This window comes from Triturus cristatus, chromosome 11 (assembly GCF_964204655.1).
Source record: "Triturus cristatus chromosome 11, aTriCri1.1, whole genome shotgun sequence".
Taxonomy (NCBI): Eukaryota; Metazoa; Chordata; class Amphibia; order Caudata; family Salamandridae; genus Triturus; species Triturus cristatus.
In genome coordinates this window covers 82,233,580-82,252,973 of record NC_140594.1, presented here as the reverse complement: position 1 = coordinate 82,252,973, position 19,394 = coordinate 82,233,580, and the positions used below count along the sequence as shown (strand labels likewise).

Here is a 19,394-nt window from a genome sequence, read left to right as displayed (position 1 = left end):
CGTGTTTGGTGTCAAACACTTTGGAATCCTATCCCCCGCCAGTTCTGCCGGCGGGGGTAGAATTCCACCCTTCTAGAGGGAGAGACATGTACCCACCGGTATACCCGGTAGAAACGTAATAGAGCCCTGGCATCACAAAATCGATGCTGCAGCCACAGACACGGGTCTGGCCTCCTGCTGCTGGCCGAAACTCCGTCAGGGGAGGCCTGGACAATAGTTTTCCTGTCACAGGGAGGTGTAACCACCTCCCAGACAGGCTTATGTGTATTGGGGCTGGGTGGGAGCACTCTCTGAGTGCTTTGAAGTCCTGCACTGGGGGCACATTTGGTGTCCCTGTGCATAGTCCAGCTCAAGCCGGTTCAGGGGCTTCCAGCCCCTGCTCTGGCGTGAAACTGGACAAAGGAAATGGGTGTAGCCACCCATCTTTCCAAACCCTCCCATAGGTGGGTCCCAAGAGCTAGTCCAACCCCTTCCTTAGGTATAAGTAAGGAACCTCTGTAACAAGAACTTTAGAAATCACTAGACGAAACTCTGAAGCTGAATCCTGGAACTTCGACGCTCTCAGAGGACTGATGAAATCTCCCTGGGGGCAAGGAGTGACTCCCCTGCTTGGCAGGCACCAACAAAGCAATTTGCCGGTCTGCATTTCCGAAGCTCCCGCCGGACTCCGAAGTATTTGCAGCCCAGGAAGAGGATTTCCAGACATCTCAGAGGCCGACCCGAGTCCCCAACAAAGCTGAGACCCGCAGCCCTCGTGAGTAGCGTGGAACCGGAACTCCTAGTCACCGTGCACTTTTGCAAGTGCATTTACTTCTCGACGTCTCCTGAAGTCGTGCTTGGGCTGACTTGTAGCCCCCACCTCGAGCACAGAATCCACCGAAGATTGTCGGCCTAGTCACCCCGAGTGACCCGTGGGCCGCCATTTTGTGTTCCATCTCGAGGTCCCTTCGCGATCCCTGGTCCGTCGACTGGTGGGTCCCTGAGGGGATAACTTTGAATTTCCTTTGGCTTCCCTGGTTGCTCCAGACGTGCCCTTACTCCCTACCAAGTGGTGAGTCCCACAGACCTTGCTGGTCTGCACTGAAGTATCTTTCTCGTTTCTGCGTGGGTTGCTGTTGCCAAGGCTTGTTGTGTCCAATCTGGGCACCGACGCTGCAGCACTCTACATCCTTAGTGGGACAGCTCGAATCCAGCTCCTGGTCATCCTCGACGCCTCCTGGTCCTCGTGGCTGAAGAGTCAAGCTTCACCTTCTTCACCCGACATCGGTGGGCATCTGCCTATCGTCTTCCTCGTCACTGGCTAGTGACCCAGACTTTGTCCCCTCTGCTTTCAGGTTCTTCTCATCTTCGATCCAGGCTTGGATCTCTTCGGACACTTCGCATCTTCCCGGCAGCAGCACTTCTTCGCCAGCTCCCATTAAAATCGACGACGCGACCTGACACCATTTGACACCTATGCACCCGGCTTCCCTGGGTGAGGTAACACGAGTACTCCGTGTTGACCCTGGAACTTCCTAAGTCCAAGAGGGTTTGGTCCGGACTCAATTCTAAGTGTCCCTAATCTTTAAAAATCTAACTGCGACTTTCCCCATAGAAGCTAACGGGAGCTCGCAGCTGTGTTCACACACTGCACATGGCCCCCGTGGTTCCCCTGTGTCACTACCTTGGGTGGTTCCTTGGGGTCCCAGCGATTCTACAGGCTCTAGGCCTTGTGTCTAGTTAAGTCGTGGTTCTTATACCACTATTTTAGTATATGGTTTGGCTCGACCCTAGGGCCTGACGCGTATTTGTGCTTATTACTGTCCTATTTGAAGTGTAACTTGTGTTTTGACCTCTAGCCTCATAAAGAGTCTAGGATGGTGTGTTTAGAAATAAATACATATATTTTATATATATACCTGGTGTGGTTATCTTTCATTTAGGCACTCAAGAGATTATAGACTGGTAAAACAAGCTGCTTTACATTCCTTCAAGACTTAGCCTGAAGGCTGCTCTCCATAGCTACCACTAGGATAGCTTTCAATAAAGGTTGTCTTTAACTTATAACCAATAAGGGGTTGTTTGGACTGGTACAGGGTTCCCACTATAATTAGTGGACAGCATATACCAGGCCAACTTCTCACAATAATTAATAAATAAGGTACTGTGAAAACAGAGAAAATAAACCATTATGCCTTCACGATCTCACTGAGGGAGTTACAATTTGAGATGTCATGCAAATATCTAAATACAGTGGCATATGAAGCTCATCATTGCACCTTTATATACACATATATGTGCATACGCACTCACAAACACGTTTGTAATTAGTGATGTTTGCTATCACTTCAGATGGGAACGTCTCTAGCAGTGAAGAGTTAGTTCTCTAAAACACTGACTCCTTGAGGAGGAGTACTGTAGAAGTGAATATGTGTTTCTTGGTCTGCAGGTCAGACAGCTCCACCTTAAGAAAACTCTTTCCAGCAGAACAGGATCCAATGGTGTTGCAGTGCGCAGAGCTGTGTTATGCCCGGCACCTTCTCGGCATGCTGAAGGACCACTTCACCATAGCTCAACTAGACCTTCTGCAGGCTGCAGCCACCAAACCACTGCAAGGTAAGACCTTCAGCCTCTCTTGTGAGTGGTACAGACCTATTGCATTCAGTATTAATAGCCATGGGCAAACCTCACACTGGCAGAGTCCAACGGGATTGCTGTTATTCACAAATAATTTTCGTGGCAGACAGGCAGATGAACCGTTCTGGCCTGTCTCCTGTCCTGTGTCCAAATACATAGAGAATTCATGAATCGCGTCACATCTACTTTGACTCAATTCAGAGACAACCCTCATGCCTTCCAAAAAGAGCTAGTACAGACCCCTTCCATATCAAAGGGAAACCTGGATTTGACTGATCCCAAAGGGGCAGGCTGAGTGAGACAGACCTTAACCCAAACATGTATCCAGAACAGACATCACTCCAGAAGAGAACCACGGGAGAGCCGTTCTCTCTGCCAAAACAAGAAACTCTTGATAGACCTCTTACCTCCCAAAGAGAAACCAGATCTAGACCCCGCTCTTAAAGAGAAACCTTAAATCTTCAGACCTCTCACCTTCCAAAGAGAAACCAGATCTAGACTCCGCTCTTAAAGAGAAACCTTAAATCTTCGTCTTGCTTCTCACCCCCTGACATCCTCCAAGATAAATGTAGGGAAGACTTCACTGTTCAAAGATTAACCTCAGATAAACCTCACCCCTCAAAGAGAAGTCTGTGAATGAGCACCTGACAGATCACGCCTCTAAAGAAAGACGTGGGTCCCACCTCACCTCCAAAGATGAACCTTGGGCCTCCCAGCTCAACCTCCGTCTGTAGATCTCTAGAACAATCTCACTCCCAAAAGCAAGCCATGGACATAATTCACACTTCTACCTGCAGATTCCTCACCTCCTGAATCTCCCCCGAGCATCAGACTAGATCCACCATTGAACAGGTTTTCACAGCGCCAAGATGCTCCCTTCGGAGCGAACGTTTGCGCTCTATAAATACCCATCCAATATTCCAATATTCCAGTGCTCGGCTCCTTTCCGGCTCTGCGATATGCACCGCCGGATCCATTCCCAACTTTTCTGGCCCATGGTGCTGATTCCACTCAAGTGGCGGCTTGCCCCCAGGATATGCTGGTTTTTTTACCAATGTCTTCCGGCTTTCTCTGTTGTAGAAACCTTTGATCGCACTTCGGCTGCTGGCCTCTACCCCAGCATCGGTCATCCCCGCTGATGCTATTGACACCATCCTGACTTTGGCAAATATGTTTTTTGCAGCTGAAGACCTTTTTTAGTTTTTATGCAGTTACTAACCTAGTTTACACTGGTGGTTACAGCTCATTTTTCTGAATTATCTGGGAAAGAGGACGAGTTTGGACACAGTGGAATGCACCATGAGCAAGGGCACTATTAGGTCTCCTGTGAGCAAAGTTCAGCCTTCGGTTAAGGGCTTCCATGTCCAGAATTTCGGTAGTGAGGTGCATTTCTTTAATTCTTGGTCCTTTTTAGGATCTCTAGGGACCTCAATTACCTCATTGCTTCTTCTAATGTGCCCCTGCTTTCCCCTTTTGCTTTCAGAGGGTTTTCTTTCCTTCAAGCGGTCTTGGACAAAGTGGCAGAGGTCCTAGAAGTATAGTTGCCAGCTGCAGTGTTTAAACAAACATTTTGATGGAAAGCCTGCAGTCTGGTTCTGCCATGTTGAATGCCCTATTGCCAAGTAATTAAGCCCTGCTAAACCCCGTCATGTCTGCCTGGGTTCAGCTGACGTTTACACTGGCCCTCCACCAGTGAGGCACTTGCTGTCATTGTCTGGCTCCAGACGATAACTACCTCCTGTCCTCTCATCCTTCGCCTGAGGGGTTGGGGTTGTGGACCCTTGCGTTTGCATCAATTAAAGCAGGCCCCCCTCCACTCTCTCCACTTGACTCCTCCTCCTTGTAACATTATGCCTTTTTGTGCAATATTCCAATGCTTTTTGAGAAATGGCATGGATAGTGGCCCCTTTTACTGGGTTCTTTGGAGAAGTAGTTAGAAATGGATTTGGGACTGTCAAACAACTTATGAGGACTCCGTGGGTTCTTCTGCGGTCCTTCCGACACGTGCTTGGTTGCGCTCCATTGATCTTCCTGGAGATGTTCTTTTGAATTTGTTCCATGCAGCCTTTGAAGGATCCCACCTTTTTGGTGACTAGGCTTCAATAGTCTTCTATGGCATTGTGCAGGGATGTGCCGTTACCCACACTTGGGGCTTGGCATGTTCTACTGGTCTTTCCTGTCAACGATATGGGAAGTTCAAAGGTTTTATAAGTCTAGGACCTTACAGACATCACCTGCACTACTGACATCTGCTGCTACATATGCCTTTGTGTGGATGGAAGAGGCTTGGTACTTTCAAGGGTTACTGAGACCAAACGCAACCGTTTTCCTTTTCATCCTCGCTGCCCATTTTAAAGGTGGTCAGTGTCAGACGCTGCCCACCTGTTGAACTGTGTATTGTGACGATGGGTTATGTCTTTTCAGGCACAGGTGTGGAAGCGTTTTCCCCAGGAGACCCTTAAATATTGTGATATACTGCAGGTCATTTTGGTCTGAAATCTTCCTGTGGCACATATTTGCCCAATTAGTTTTTTGTGTTTTATCTCCATTGCTATGAACCCTCACTGGAGTATGGTTTGGTAGTAGTTGATGATAGGTTCACAGGTCATGCATGCACAATTGCCTTATGCTTGCTTTATTTGTGGCTGTGTGTTTCAGGGTTACAATTTTGGTAGGTGGCCCACATTACTCGCTGCTTAATTCTGTCCAGTTGGTTGACATTATTGATGTTGACATGGTCTTGACTGGCCTCTCCTTATTGGATATGCTTTTTGCTTGAAGAGATATGCTGTTGTCAGGCTGCATCCTATTTCAGTATAAAAATAAATAAATAATAAAATCCTGATCAACAGAATTTTTTTTAGGTATTGTTCTTGACGGCCGGACCCACTTCTTGGGGCAAGGCTGTCTCTCTTCCGCATTTGAATGGCGTTCCTAGCCAGGGCATATATTTGCCTATTGCAAGAGTCTAGTTCTGTTCTTTGTTTCCACCCTGGGCTTGTAGGGTGGGTTAGCTGTTGAGGATGGTTATGGCATTTCCCTTGTTTGTGATTTCTCTTCAGACCCTTCTACTGGGGTATACTGTAGTGCGGCCGTTCCCAAACTGTGGGTTGGAACCCACTGGTGGGTCCAGAGGAGATTTTTAGTGGGTTGCAAAAGTTGTGGTCTATATGCAAGTAACATTTAAAATGATTACTCCAGTTCGTGCACCAGTGCAAAGGTGTATTTTTAATACAAACCCTTGCACGTACATACATTGTGAAATATAGATGTGGTCTAACGGCAAGAGCTACCAACTTTGGATGTTGGGAATCAAGTAGAAGTCCTGGTGTTGGCTCAATAACCTTTGATTCTGGACAAATCACTTAATCTGCTGTGCTTAAAAGGAAATTAATCTGGCCTTGTGTAATTGATTCTGATGTTTATGTAAAACACGCCAATGTCCTTAGGCCATGTTTGCGATTTCTAAAATCATATATCTAATTTGAGGCCTTACCCCATGCTCTCTTGCAGAAGTGTTTTTCGAGTTTGCCACAGTCACGGATGTCAGCACTAACATTTTTCAGAAGCCGTGTAATTTTAGTGAATGAATCCATGGGCCACCCACCCACTCTGAAAAGTGTTCCAGCTCTAGACTCCAGTACACTGCACCATCTGCTACTTTTACGGCCGATCAGTATCTTGGCCACAGTCTGATATGAGGGTGTGGTCAAGTTCATGATGTTGACAAACCATTGCTGTCATCACATAAAAAAATGGCCCGCCTCATGTCCATGAAAGGTAAGAGGGTCTTACAAGTTTATCGTTCCAAAAATTAGGTTGTGGTTCTAAAATGTTTGTGAAGTGCTGCTGTAGTGGTGTTAATTAATGTGGTGAAGGATCTGGAGGTAGATGTGGCCATCAGGAAAATAAGTTGTATATCATCAATAACAATGTTTCTGGTGGATACTATATCTACCTGCAAATTCATCAAAACTCATGGCCTTCCTATTCTGAGAGGTAATCTGACATGTATAATAAGGTTTTTGCACTGCATTCCTTCGAACTTATCACTCTTATCGTCACATATAAGTGTGTGGAAAAAAGGATGGGAACTGACATCAGAGTGCAGGGGTAATGCCATATATGGCTCCTTGATATCACATTGAGGGATCCACCACAATCGAGTTGTAACCATGGCACCACCTGCCAATGCAGAATGGCTGTTTCCATAATTCTGGGTCCAGTCTAGCACTTGGGGAGATTCATGAGGGTGGAATCTGCATGTAGAAAGAGTATCCACCTCAGACACCATTTCGAAAGGAGGTAACCTATTCTCTTTGAGGCATGTGTGCCTGTCAATACACATGCTGTGCACACTCCTGCCATCTAGTGTTGGGCCCGGATATGTCAAGTTGTTTTTCTTCTAACCAGTCTTTCAAGCCACACAGTACTGTGACTCCTCCTCTTGCTAGTAATGTGCAGGCTCATCAACTCCATTGTTAGATTGTTTTCTTTCGGTCGTCCTGTTCGGGCGTGTGCTGCTGTTCAACATTGTCGTGGTACACTGTTTCTCTTTACACAGGTTCCTTTCCTTCGCGTGTACTGTTTTGATCGTGTTTCTCTTGTCCCTTTGTCTTGAGTCAACGATCCCTGCTTCGACCAGGTGGCTCTTCGCCGACCTTGGGCCCATGTGAGCCTTTGCTCTAAGGGGACTTCTTCCGTCTCCAACTGCGTCCCCCCTTCATGTCCCCACAGTGTTGGGACGGATGCCTTTTCGCTATTGTCCTCGCTGCCAGACAAAATATCTTTGGACCGATCTCCACCAGGTCTGTAATTTGTGTTTGTTTCCTAAGCATGAGGTTGCTTGTGAGACCTGCCGCTACTTCTGTTCAAAGAAAACACTTTGCGACCATCCGGCAAGACGTTTCGAGATATCACATAGGAGCAGAGATGGCATCCCTGACCTTTTCAGCCTGAGGACATCAACGGAGAACACCAGCTACAATCATCGGCCACGGATGAAGTGGCTTTTTCCTCCAATGACCTCTCTGGCTCCAATCTGGAGATCGAAGATCTTCTACTAGCGCAGGCAGCTTTGAGTACAGTACTACACCACCCAGGCCCTCGTCAACATCGGTTCCATCCTAAGAAACCTCCACCAAAGGGTCGTCCACTTACTCTGGAACCCCAGAGACAGACTGGTGGGCTGCCACCACCTGCGGGCCATGGTGGGCACCAACCATCATCTTTGGACGCAATGCCCAGCTTGGTGCCAAAGAAACCATTTAGTCTGACTGCTTTGGCACTGGCTGCTCCTGCCTCGAAGCCGACCATCGAAGTCGATGTTGAGCCGAGACCATCGACCCCGACCATCAAGTCCGCACACAGCTCCGGAACCCTCAGGCCGATTCTCAATAAACTTCAGGAGGAGATTAACACCCGGCAGAAACACCTCATGATACATCCCCGCATGGGACGGATACTCACTCACCCTCTGGGATCTGCTGCTCAACCGTCCAAATGGCAGCTGTCCTCAAAAAAGCCTTGGATATCCCACCTCCACCGAAGCAGTGCAAGAATGTGGAGAAAGTTTAAAGCCCTTTGCCTGTCACTCTTCTGCCACCACCTCATCCTGCTCCACAGCACTCACCCTTCCTACCCACTTCTCCATGCAACCCTGTTCCCTATCTACCTCGGGGGTCTCCTCATTCCGACTTGGGGGAGTAGGGGAGGGGGATTCCTTCGACGCTCCTCCGCAGGGGAATCCCTGGGACACTTATGACCCTGACTGACCAGGGGACACAGATCCCGACCTGTATCCTGCCGTCCCTCCCCTCCTGGTGACTCCACCTCCTACCATGAACTTATTGGTAGGGCTGCCTTCTTCCAAATGTCGATCTCCACAACAAGTCTTTTCGAGACTCTGTCCACCACCCACTGACCCGCTGAGAACCTCCCCATGCGTGAAGCCATGCTCCGTCACACCATGGACCTCTTTCACTCCGCCGTCTGCGCCAGAGTCATTATGCATAGGGTGGACAAAAAAATGCAAGCTTCCCCTACTGACCCTCTGTACATCCGTGGCCAGCTTCCTCCCAACTCTCTTGTTGTCACTACTGCCCGTAAAAGGGCTAACTGTCCAACTACTGGTGATGCTCCTCCACCAGATAAAAAGAGTAAATGAATAGATGCTGCAGGTAAGAGGGTAGCTGCGCAGTCGGCCAACCATTGATGGATTGCTAATTCCATTGGGCTGCTCTCTAGGTAAGACTGTGCCCATTGGGATGAGATGGAGGAACTCCTTCAACATCTCCTAGAGGAGCTCCGGAAAATGGGTTATGAGATCATCTCAGAGGGAAAGCAGATCTCCAGCACTAGTATCCACTGCGCTCTAGATGCAGTGAACACTGCTGCAAGGGGGCAGCCCCAGTGTCCTTCTGTGCTCTGTATCTCCGGCTTCAAACCGAAAGTCCTATAAAATTTGCTCAACCCACCCTTCAAAGGGCAACATCTGTTCAGACCACAGGTTGACCAGATGTTGGCAAAAATAAAGAAAGACATAGAAACGGCTAAAGCGCTGAGTGCCCTTTATACTCCTACCCCTCGCTGCTCCTTTCGATGCATGCCCTACTGTGGGGGCTCAAAGGCAGCCTCTCCAGAGACTGCCACCTCATACCAATGGCCACACATCCAACAATCCTCTCCCAGAAGTTACGAGGGTCCTACAGAGGCAACAACTTGAAAGGCAGGGGTAAAGGTGGCTCCCCTAAAGGAGCAGTCACCACCATTATGCCCTGGCTGCCTCTCCTTCTCCCTGATCGTACAACACCTATCAGGGCGTCTTCAAAGGTGTTGGTTTTCATCCAACATGGTTATTTTCTGGAGTTCACTTCCATGCCTCCCATCATTCCACGTCGTGAGCGCAAACGTTTCCTAGAACATCAAAAGATATCATGGAAGAGGTCCCAGCGCTTCTTTTCAAAGGAGCCATAGAACCCACCCCCACCATCAGCAGGGCACAGGAGTATAGTTTCTATACTTTCATGTTCCCAAAAAAGATGGTTCCCTTCAACCCATTCTGGACCTCAGGCCCCTGAAACAAATACATTATTTCCGTGCACTTCTACATAATTTCTCTCCTGGATGTCATTCCCCTGCTACAAGAAGGCGACTTCATGGCCGTGCTTGAGCAGAAGGACTCTTATTGCCACATACCTATCCACCCAGGTTTATCGTCAGCAGAAAGCATTACCAGTTCTAGGTGCTCTCTTTCAGGGTCACCACTGCACACAGGAAGTTCATCAAGTGTCTTGCAGTAGTGGCTGCTCACCAGGGTAGACAAGGAGTCGATGGCTTCCCCCTATCCAGACGAGTGACTTGTAAAGAGGGCCAGCCCTCAAAACTGCTGCTAACACACTCAACTCACAATAAACCTCCTTCACCAACTAGAGTTTACCATCAACGCTACAAAATCCCACTTCCAACCCCTCCAGATACAGCCCTATCCTCAACTCAGAAGTTGGCATGGCTTATCCATATGCTGCCAGAATCCAGTCCTTCCAGGCGCTAAACCCTCTCTTTCAACCAGGCCACCAAGTCACTGTCAGGACAGTCATGCGCATTCTCAGAATGATGGCCTCCTGTATTGCTATATAATGCCCAATGCCTGGTTGTTCATGCTTCTGCACAGGAGTGCTTAGAGCTCTACATGCCATAAGCAGATGCTTACTGGGTAACATTTTGCTTTCTGTCCCCCAAAAAATACATTGGATACACCTCCCTTCTTAAAGAGAAACATGATACAAACCTCACACCGAAAGGAAATCCAGTAACAAACCCCTTCCCAATAAGAAACCTTATTGACCTTATTAAGAAACCTGTCTGACACGTTAGTGATAGATTCCTTACCTTAGAATTACCCCCAGACGTCAGACTGGAAGCGGAAAGTTTTCGACAGCAGTACCCCTGCGCATTGGAAGGTGGCGTCGTGCGGCTCCACGTCCGTCGTAGGCGTCGTGATCGCCGCGATGATGTCGCAGCAGCTACTTAGACGCCGCCTTCGCGCGCTGATGTCAGTTCTTTCTTTTTCCGCACCAACAAGTGCAGATCCGGAGAGAGTGGTACCCCCAGTCAATTTTTGACTGAGTTTTTGGGGACTTTTGTCTCTGTCTTTGACTCCTGGTGTTATAGGAATGCCCGGTTTCAAGTCTTGCGAGGTTTGTCCCCGCATGATGTCGGTGACGGACCTGCACCGTGAGTGTCTCTATTGCCTGGGGCGCGACCATGACCCCACGTCGTGCCCCCGACTGCCGGGCCACGGCTCCAAAAACTTTGCGGGAGCAGTTCCGAAAGTTGCTTTAGGCCTGGCAGTCAGCTCCGCGTCGTTCAAGGTCCCGGTCCCGTCGGAGGTCGAGGGACCGGTCGCGGAGCTGCCACCATTGTGCGATGAAGTCTTTGCACTCGGGGTCAGGTAAGACGGAGCACAAGAAGGTGAAGAAGCAATGTCGCTCTTCTCTTTCCCCTAGCCTGTCGCGCGACACGGCTGAGGGTGCGGGTGGTGCCAACACCACGGCTCCGGCGGAGCCTACGTAGTTGCAGACGGCCTACCCGCCTTTCCCGGGTCCGTCTGCCACTCCGGCCCAGCTGCAGGAATTTCTGTCAGCCATGGGCCATCTCTATGGCCTGTCGGGCCCAGCCGGCGTGCCTTCGGACCCCACGGATCCTACTGGGGGTTTTCGCCCTTCTTCGTCGATGGCTCCGGCCCGGACGTCATCGACGGCTCCGGCTACGGCGCTGCGAGACCCCCATGGATCCATGCATGGATCCCAGACTATGTCGGTTGACTTCGTTTGACCTCCACCGACATCAACGTCTTCGGCACCGCCGCCAGCGTCGGCCGGCTCCCCGCCCGATGTTGTCCCCGGATTCCACCCCAACATGGAGACGGTGCCGAACCGGTGTCGATCGACGCCGATTCCGACACCGATGAGGAATTTTTATCCCTTTCTCCATTCTCCTCCCTCTTTCCCACCCGCCCAGCAGATTACGGAGGACGGGGAGGTCTGAGGACCCTCTTGCAGCCCAAAGTGAGTTAGACCTGGACTGGGCTGAGGATGTGAAGGACGCAGGTGATCTGGATTTCTCTCCAGAACCTGGCGGACTGTCTCCTTTTACTGTGGCTACGGGGGAGGGTGGTACTTATTCAGTGGTGTTGCGTAGGGCGGCAGAGGCTCTCCACCTCGAGCTCCCTACAGTGGCCGTCAGGACTAACCTCCTGACAGAAGTGCTTTGGCCGGCAGCTTCCTCTGTGCAGCCACTGCTGCCCTTTAATTATGCACTTTTGGACGTTCTTTTGGGCACCTGGTCCAGGTCCAACACAGGGGCTCCTGTGGATAGGAACGTGGCCCGATACCATCATCCGGCCCGGGCGACCCTATTTTCCTCTCCCAACACCCTTCCCCTGAGAGCTTGGTTGTCCAAGCCTCTGTGTCTCCAAGCGCATTCCCTTTCGCACCTCCAGACAGGGAATCTAAGAAACTGGAGCAGTTTGGGTAGAAGATTTTCTCTTCCGCCAGTTCAGGGTTGCGGTCTGTGAACACCGCATGCCTCTTGGGCCGTTATTCCCACTCTGTGTGGGATACGGTGGCGCATGTGCTGCTTCAGTGTCCGGAGGAGGCCTGGACAGTGCTCTCCAAAGCTATTGCTGAGGGGAGAGATGCAGCCAAGTTCACGATTCGTTGTGACCTTGACACCACCGACTCGCTGGGCAGAGCGATTTCCACGACAGTGGCGCTACGCCGTCACGCCTGGCTGAGGACGACTGGCTTTTCTGATGGACATGCCTTTTGATGGCACTCGCCTTTTTGGCGACAAGGCAGACAGTGCGTTGTAGCGTTATTAAGGATACGTGGGCTACGGCCAAGTCCTTGGGCCTTTCGGCCATGCGTATTCCTTCGGCTTCTGCTTTTCGCTTCTTTCGTGGCCAAGAAATGGGCGCACAAACACGTTTGTTTCAAAGCCACAGGCCTGCGCAGCAACAGTCTCAGCGCAGCGGCGGACGTGGGACCCGCTGAGGTGTGTCACGGGGCCAGTGGGCGGGTCAGTTCACCACCTCCCCTGCCACCACTGCCTCCAAACCTTCCTAGTCCGGTGTTTCAGGTCCACCAAATGCCAGTGGGCGGCCATCACCTCCCCCACTGGCGCACCCTCACTTCGGACATGTGGGTTTTACATATAATCCGAAGGGGCTGCTCCCTCCCCTTCGAGACTAACCCTCCAGCCCCGCCACATCAGTACCACCAAATGTCGGGGGATCACTTGGCACTTCTCCAGCAGGAAGTTGCGGCCCTCTTGGCCAAGGAGGCCATTGAGCGCGTTGTGACGCCAGAAGTAGGTCGTGGTTGTTACTCCCACTAGTTCTTGGTTCCAAAGAAGGACAAGGGCCTGCGTCCTATCTTAGAGCTTTTGAACGTCAATCGCTTCCTCCGGAAGGAGAAGTTCAAGATACTCACACTTGCTCAGGTCTTGTCTGCCCTAGACCCGCAATACTGGACGGTATCGTTGGACTTGCAGGACGCTTATTTTCATATCCCCGTCCTGCCAGCCCACCGGCGTTACCTGCGGTTCACGGTAGGCCATGAGCACTTTCAGTTCACTGTGCTCCCTTTTGGCCTTACCAGCGCCCCTCAGGTGTTCACAAAAGTGATGGCGGTGGCCGCAGCTCATCTGCGCAGATCAGGGGTTTCAGTCTTCCCCTATCTAGACGACTGGTTGTTGAAGGCAGGCTCTCCCCAGGCAGTCGTCTCCCACCTCCAGACTACCCCCTGTGAGAAAGTGGCTCTGTATATACTGTTCCCAAATAGGTACAGTGTGTACAGAGTCCACAGTCCCCAGAGGTTTGGCAGAGGCTAAACTTAGATATAACCTTACTCTCTGGTAAGTGGTAGCTTGGTCGAGCAGTAAGGCAGTATCGGAGGACAGTGTAAAGCATTTGTTGTTCACACTCAGTCAGCAAATGTTCTCACACACTCAATAACTGAACTCTAGGCCAATGGGTTATATAAAAAAAAGATATGCTTGTTTTATTTTATAACCAACAATAGGTATTAAAATATACTTTCTCAGAATGAGATGCTTTAGGTAAATACTTTTGCAATATGCAATTGACTTTTGTAAATACTGATTACAGGATGTTGCAATAGGCAACACAATTTCGAACACAATAACGCATTGAGCTCAGTGGAAGTTTTAAGTTATTTGCAATAGATTACTTTCAGGATTACTTTTGTAACTCCAGGACTGGATCCTAGATTCTGTCCTGGGACAGTTCTTAGAAACAAGTGATAAAAGTCGACTTAGTTACTGTTGTGATTTTTAGGCACTATTCTGCTATTTTAAAAGTTGACAGAAGAAATTTCATAGAAAAACAGTCAATGATTCCCTATGAGAGAAAATGCAAGTTGCAGGTAAAGTAGGTACTCGTTACTTTTGTAATCCAGTACTGGGCTCCTAGACTCAGTACTGGGACCTCTATCTAAAACAGGTAAGTAATTACGTTATCGCAGTTGGTATGATTTTTAAAGACTATTTGAAGTTTGCAAAAATCGACAGAAGAAATTTCATAGAAAAACAGTCAGTGATTTCCTATGGAAGAAAATTGTGTTACTGGTAAGTACAGTTGTGAATATTTTTCAGGGTCAGTGCTGGGCACCAAGATCCAGCACTGGGATCTCTCCTAATAGCAGGCGAGTATTTTAGTTTTCGTTACTCGGTTGATTTTTGGTGAATATTTTACATTTTAGAAACTCCACACTTCGAAGAAATTTCAGAAGAAACCAGTCGTGTTACCCTATGGAGGAAAATTGGGTTATCGGCTTTGGGGTAAGTACTCGACTAGCAGAGTTAAGGTTCTGGGCACAGACTCAGGGGTCTCCCAGGGTCAGGTAGGTACAGTTGTTACACCCTCAGCGGCACAAGGGCAGCCGGGTGCAGAGTGAGTTAGACCCAATGTTATCCTATTGGAGGCAGGTGGGCCTTGATTGGTGGCTGCTGACTAGCAGGCCACACGGCTGTGGGAACTGGGCTCCTGTTCACTTGCTCAGGGCAAATGGGGAAGTTGATAGGTGTAGAGGTTACACTGCCAGGGCCACTCGGGCGGCTGGGTGCAGGGTGCTTTTGAGCCTTCGGGCGCTCAATGGATTTCAATGGGAAAGCTCCTGGTTCAGGTGCCACCACCACTTCGAGAGGTAAGTTGGGTAGTTGGAGGATAGGTAGATACCCAGGAGTTGGGCACAGGGGCCGCAGGGTGCCAGGTGCAGGGGTGCCTTTTGGTGTCGGGAAATCTTACCCTCTGTTGATCGCGGTTGGGGGGGGGGGTACCTGGTTCTGAGGCTGCAGGCGTCGTCAGGAGCGTCAAGGTTAGTCCTTAGGTGCCGGATTCGGGGTCACAGTCACCGGGGAGAGGTCCTCGGGGTCTTTGTTTACTCCGGCACAGGCCAGGCTTGGCGGGTGCAGAGTGTGCAGGGTTCACGGTTCCGGGCTGATGCCAGGGGTTAGAAGCTGGTTTTGAGCAGAGCCTCTGCTCAAGGGAGTCCCAGGTGCTTAGAGCCAAAAGGTAGCCAGGTCCTCCGGGGTTTGTGAGGTTTCTGGCCACAAGAGGTGCCGGGATGTAGCAGGAAAAGGTTCGAGGGTCGACAGGCCGGTAGGGCTGGGGCCAAAGCAGTTGGTGTCTTCCTCTTCTTAGCAGCTGCACGGCAGGTCTTCTTTCTTCTTGCTCTTCTTAGTTTTTCGGAATCTGGAATCTCAGGAAGGAAGGTTCAGGATGCCCCTAAATACTAGATTTAGGGGCGTTACAGGTAGGTAAAGGGCAGGGACCAATGGGTCCCTGCCCTGGGGTGGGTACACCCCCGATCCTGCCACTCTCCTGTGGGAGGGGGGCAGTAGCCTAGTCCTGATTGGGCAGAGCCTCCCATCTTCAAGATGGTGAGTGCCCGGATATGTGCTTCACCTCGCCTCCCCCCACCTGAGGGGTCGGGTTGGCAGGCTGGCACATCCCCTGTCCTTATTTGGAGTTTCCGGCCAGGCTTCCCGCCAGAGTGGGTGCAGCAAGTGGACTGGGGAACCTCACAGAGACGGCATTCCTTTGAAGCTTCCCCCTGTCCATCCTGGGGGAGGAGACCTAGCACCTCGCCCAGGATGTGCATTGTTGCAGGCCCAGGAGAGCGGGGGCTCTCCTACCCAGGGGTCCAGCAACATGTCCGCTGTGTGGCAGCCTGGGCAGCTTCCCAGACCAGACGTGGATTGTAGGTTAGGTTTCAGGGGGCATCTCTAAGATGCCCTCTGGGGTGCTTGGTACATTAAATCACACACTGGCATCAGTGCGGGTTTAATGTGCTGAGAAGTTTGATACCAAACTTATCAGTTTTCAGTGTTGCCATTATGGTGCTGTGGAGTTCGTGTTTGACGAGCTCTCAGCACCATGTACTCTTAAATGGCAGCTCTGCACTTACAGTGCCCAGGAATGGACCTGGGTACTGTAGGGGCAGAGGGCTCATGCTCCTGTGCCCACGCCACTGGCATAGGGCACCCAGCTAGAGGGGTGGCTGATGTATGCCAGGGCAGTGTAGGTGGTGGGCATGGCACACAGGGATGTGTGCCATGTCGACTCTTTCTTTTGTCTTGTACCCAGACACTCAGCCTGTAAGGGCAGTGTGTGTGTGTGTTAGGGTTCAGGGCTTCTAAGGTTGGCACAAAGAGTGCTGCAACTCTTAGAGGCCTTCCCTGGTCACAAAGCCCTGGGTACCTAGGGTACCATTTACCAGGGTCTGACATGTGGCCAGGGTTTGCCAATTTGGGCTTGAGGTTTTTAGGGAAGAAACATAGGCCCTAGGCACCTGATTGGCAGGAGTCCAGGGCACACTCAGTCAAAGTACATTCAGCAATTAAGAAAAAAGTGGGGGCATACCATGCAAGAAAGATTGCACTTTCTCACACGGCCGACCTGCATTTTCTGGGGCTCTCCATCAGCGTGCCGAAGTCGCACCTGATTCCCTCTCCGAAGCCCCTCTTTATCGTAGTGGTTCTGGATACAGCGCAGTTTTGGGTTTATCCTCCCGAACAGCAAGTCCGGGACATTCGGGCTATGATTCCGATCTTTCGGCCCTTGTCCTGGGTTTCGGTCAGGATGACCTTGAGGCTGCTGGGCCTCATGGCCTCCTGCATTCTGCTGACCAATCATGCCAGATGGCATATGCGGGCTCTGCAGTGGGACCTGAGGTTCCAGTGGGCGCAGCATCAAGGGAACCTGTCCGAGTACTTCAATCAATCAATCAATCAACAGATTTGTAAAGCGCACTACTCACCCGCAAGGGTCTCAAGGCGTGGGAGGAGGGGGGGGGGGCTGCTATTGCTCGAACAGCCAGGTCTTGAGCTGTTTCCTGAAGGAGAGGTGGTCCTGGGTCAGCCGTAGGTGGGTGGGGAGGGAGTTCCATGTCTTGGCCGCCAGGTAGGAGAAGGATCTTCCTCCGGCGGTGGCTCTGCAGATGCGTGGGACGGTGGCGAGGGCTAGGCTGGCGGAACGGTGCTGGCGAGTGGGTATTTGGGGCCCATGTCGTGGAGAGCTTTGTGAGCGTGGGTGAGGAGTCTGAACGTGATCCTTTTGCTGACGGGGAGCCAATGCAGGTCTTTCAGATGGGCGGAGATGTGGCAGTGGCGGGGGATGCCTAGGGTGAGTCGTGCAGAGGCGTTCTGTATGCACTAGAGTCTTTTCTGGAGTTTGGCTGTGGTTCCCGCGTAGAGGGTGTTCCCGTAGTCGAGTCGGCTGGTGACGAGGGCCTGGGTGACCGTCTTCCTGGTTTCGATGGGGATCCACCGGAAGATCTTTCGGAGCATGCGCAGGGTGTTAAAGCAGGATGACGAGACGGCGTTGACTTGCTGGGTCATCGTGAGGGAGGAGTCTAGGATGAAGCCCAGGTTGCGTGCGTGATCCGTTGGCTTGGGGGCGATGCCCAGGGCAGGGGTCCACCAGGAGTCGTCCCAGGCAGAGTGGGATGGTCCCAGGATGAGGACTTCCGTTTTGTCTGAGTTCAGTTTCAGACGGATGAGCTTCATCCATTCCGCGACGTCTTTCATTCCTTCCTGGAGGTTGGCTCTGGCTTTTGTGGGGTCGTTGGTGAGGGAGAGGATCAGCTGGGTGGCGTCGGCGTAGGAGATGATGTTGAGGTTGTGTTGGCGTGCGATGGCTGCGAGCGGGCTCATGTAGATGTTGAAGAGGTTGGGGCTGAGCGAGGATCCTTGTGGGACGCCGCAGATGACTTCGGTGGCCGCGGATCGGAATGGGGGGAGTCGGACTCTCTGGGTTCTTCCGGCGAGGAACGAGATGATCCACTCCAGGGCCGTTCCTTGGATTCCGGTGTTGCTGAGGCGATGTATCAGGGTGCGGTGGCATACGGTGTTGAAGGCTGCTGAGAGGTCCAGGAGGATGAGGGCAGCTGTTTCTCCGTTGTCGAGCAGGGACCTGATGTCGTCGGTGGCTGCGATGAGGGCGGTCTCGGTGCTGTGGTTTGCTCGAAAACCGGACTGTGAGGGGACGAGGGATCCGTTGGTCTCGAGGAAGGCAGAGCGTTGTTTGTTGACGGTCTTCTCTATGATTTTGGCAGAAAAAGGGAGGAGCGAGATGGGGCGGAAGTTCTTGAGGTCGGTGGTGTCCGCGTTGGGTTTCTTCAGGAGGGCGCTGAGCTCTGCATGTTTCCAGTTCTCCGGGAAGGTGGCGGATGCGAACGAGCTGTTGATGATGTCCCGGTGTTTGGGTGCGATGATGTAGTCGGCTTTGTTGAAGATGTGGTGTGGACAGGAGTCGGTAGGGGAGCCGGAGTGGATGGTGTTCATCGTGTGGGTGGTGTCTTCGGTGTTGACCGGGGTCCGGGTGCCGAGGGTGGTGGTGGGGGGTGCCGGTTCGGTGTTTGTGTGCGTGGTTTGTGCGTCGAAGCTGTTGTGTATGTCGGTGATCTTGCGGTGAAAGAACGAGGCGAGTGAGTCACAGAGGTCCTGCGAGGGTGTGATGTCGTTGCTGCAGGCGCTGGGGTCGGCGAGCTCTTTGACGATTCTGAAGAGTTCCTTGCTGTGTTGGGTGTTGTTGTCCAGTCGTTCTTTGAATGCTGTCCTCTTGGTGGTGCGGATCAGCTGGTGGTGTTTGCGGGTGGCGTTTTTTAGGGCTGTTTTTTGTTGACTGGTCGTGGCGCCAGGCTTTCTCGAGGGCGCGGCAGGTTTTCTTGGAGCTTTTGAGGTCGTCGGAGAACCACAAGGTCATCTTGCTGTAGGGTCTGCTGGACGGGTTCTTCAGTGGTGCGAGGTCATTGGCGCAGTTGGTGAGCCACTGTGTGAGGTTACGTGCTGCTTCGTTGGGGTCCGTCGTGTTGGTGGGAGGGTTCTGGCTGAGGGAGGTGGTTAGCTGGTTGGTGGTGATCTTGCTCCAGCTTCTGCGGGGTGCCTGTTGCGGGTGTTGGTGGGTCATGGTTCTTCTGTAGTTGAAGTGGATGCAGCTGTGGTCTGTCCATTGTAGTTCGGTTGAGTGGCTGAAGGAGATGTGCTTGCTGGAGGAGAATATGGGGTCAAGCGTGTGGCCGGCGTGGTGGGTGGGGGTGTTCACCAGTTGCTTGAGTCCGAGGTCGGCGAGGTTGTCCAGCAGGGCAGTGGAGTTGCTGTCTTTGTTGTTCTCTAGGTGGAAGTTGAGGTCTCCTAGGAGGATGTAGTCTGGGGAGGCTAGTGCGTGCGGGCTGACAAAGTCTGCGATGGGTTCG

At 51.5% G+C, this 19,394-nt stretch overlaps 1 protein-coding gene across 2 annotated transcripts in view; it reads left to right on the top strand.

The window, feature by feature from the left end:
* The window catches only part of LOC146783280 (tRNA (32-2'-O)-methyltransferase regulator THADA-like), a 233,738-nt gene that overhangs the window by 96,575 nt on the left and 117,769 nt on the right, over positions 1-19,394 (top strand). For both annotated transcript variants that reach the window (XM_085633313.1, XM_085633314.1), the window contains one exon: positions 2,429-2,595. In XM_085633313.1, coding sequence (XP_085489439.1) covers positions 2,429-2,595 — 167 coding nt within the window. The remainder of the gene's footprint in view (positions 1-2,428; positions 2,596-19,394) is intronic.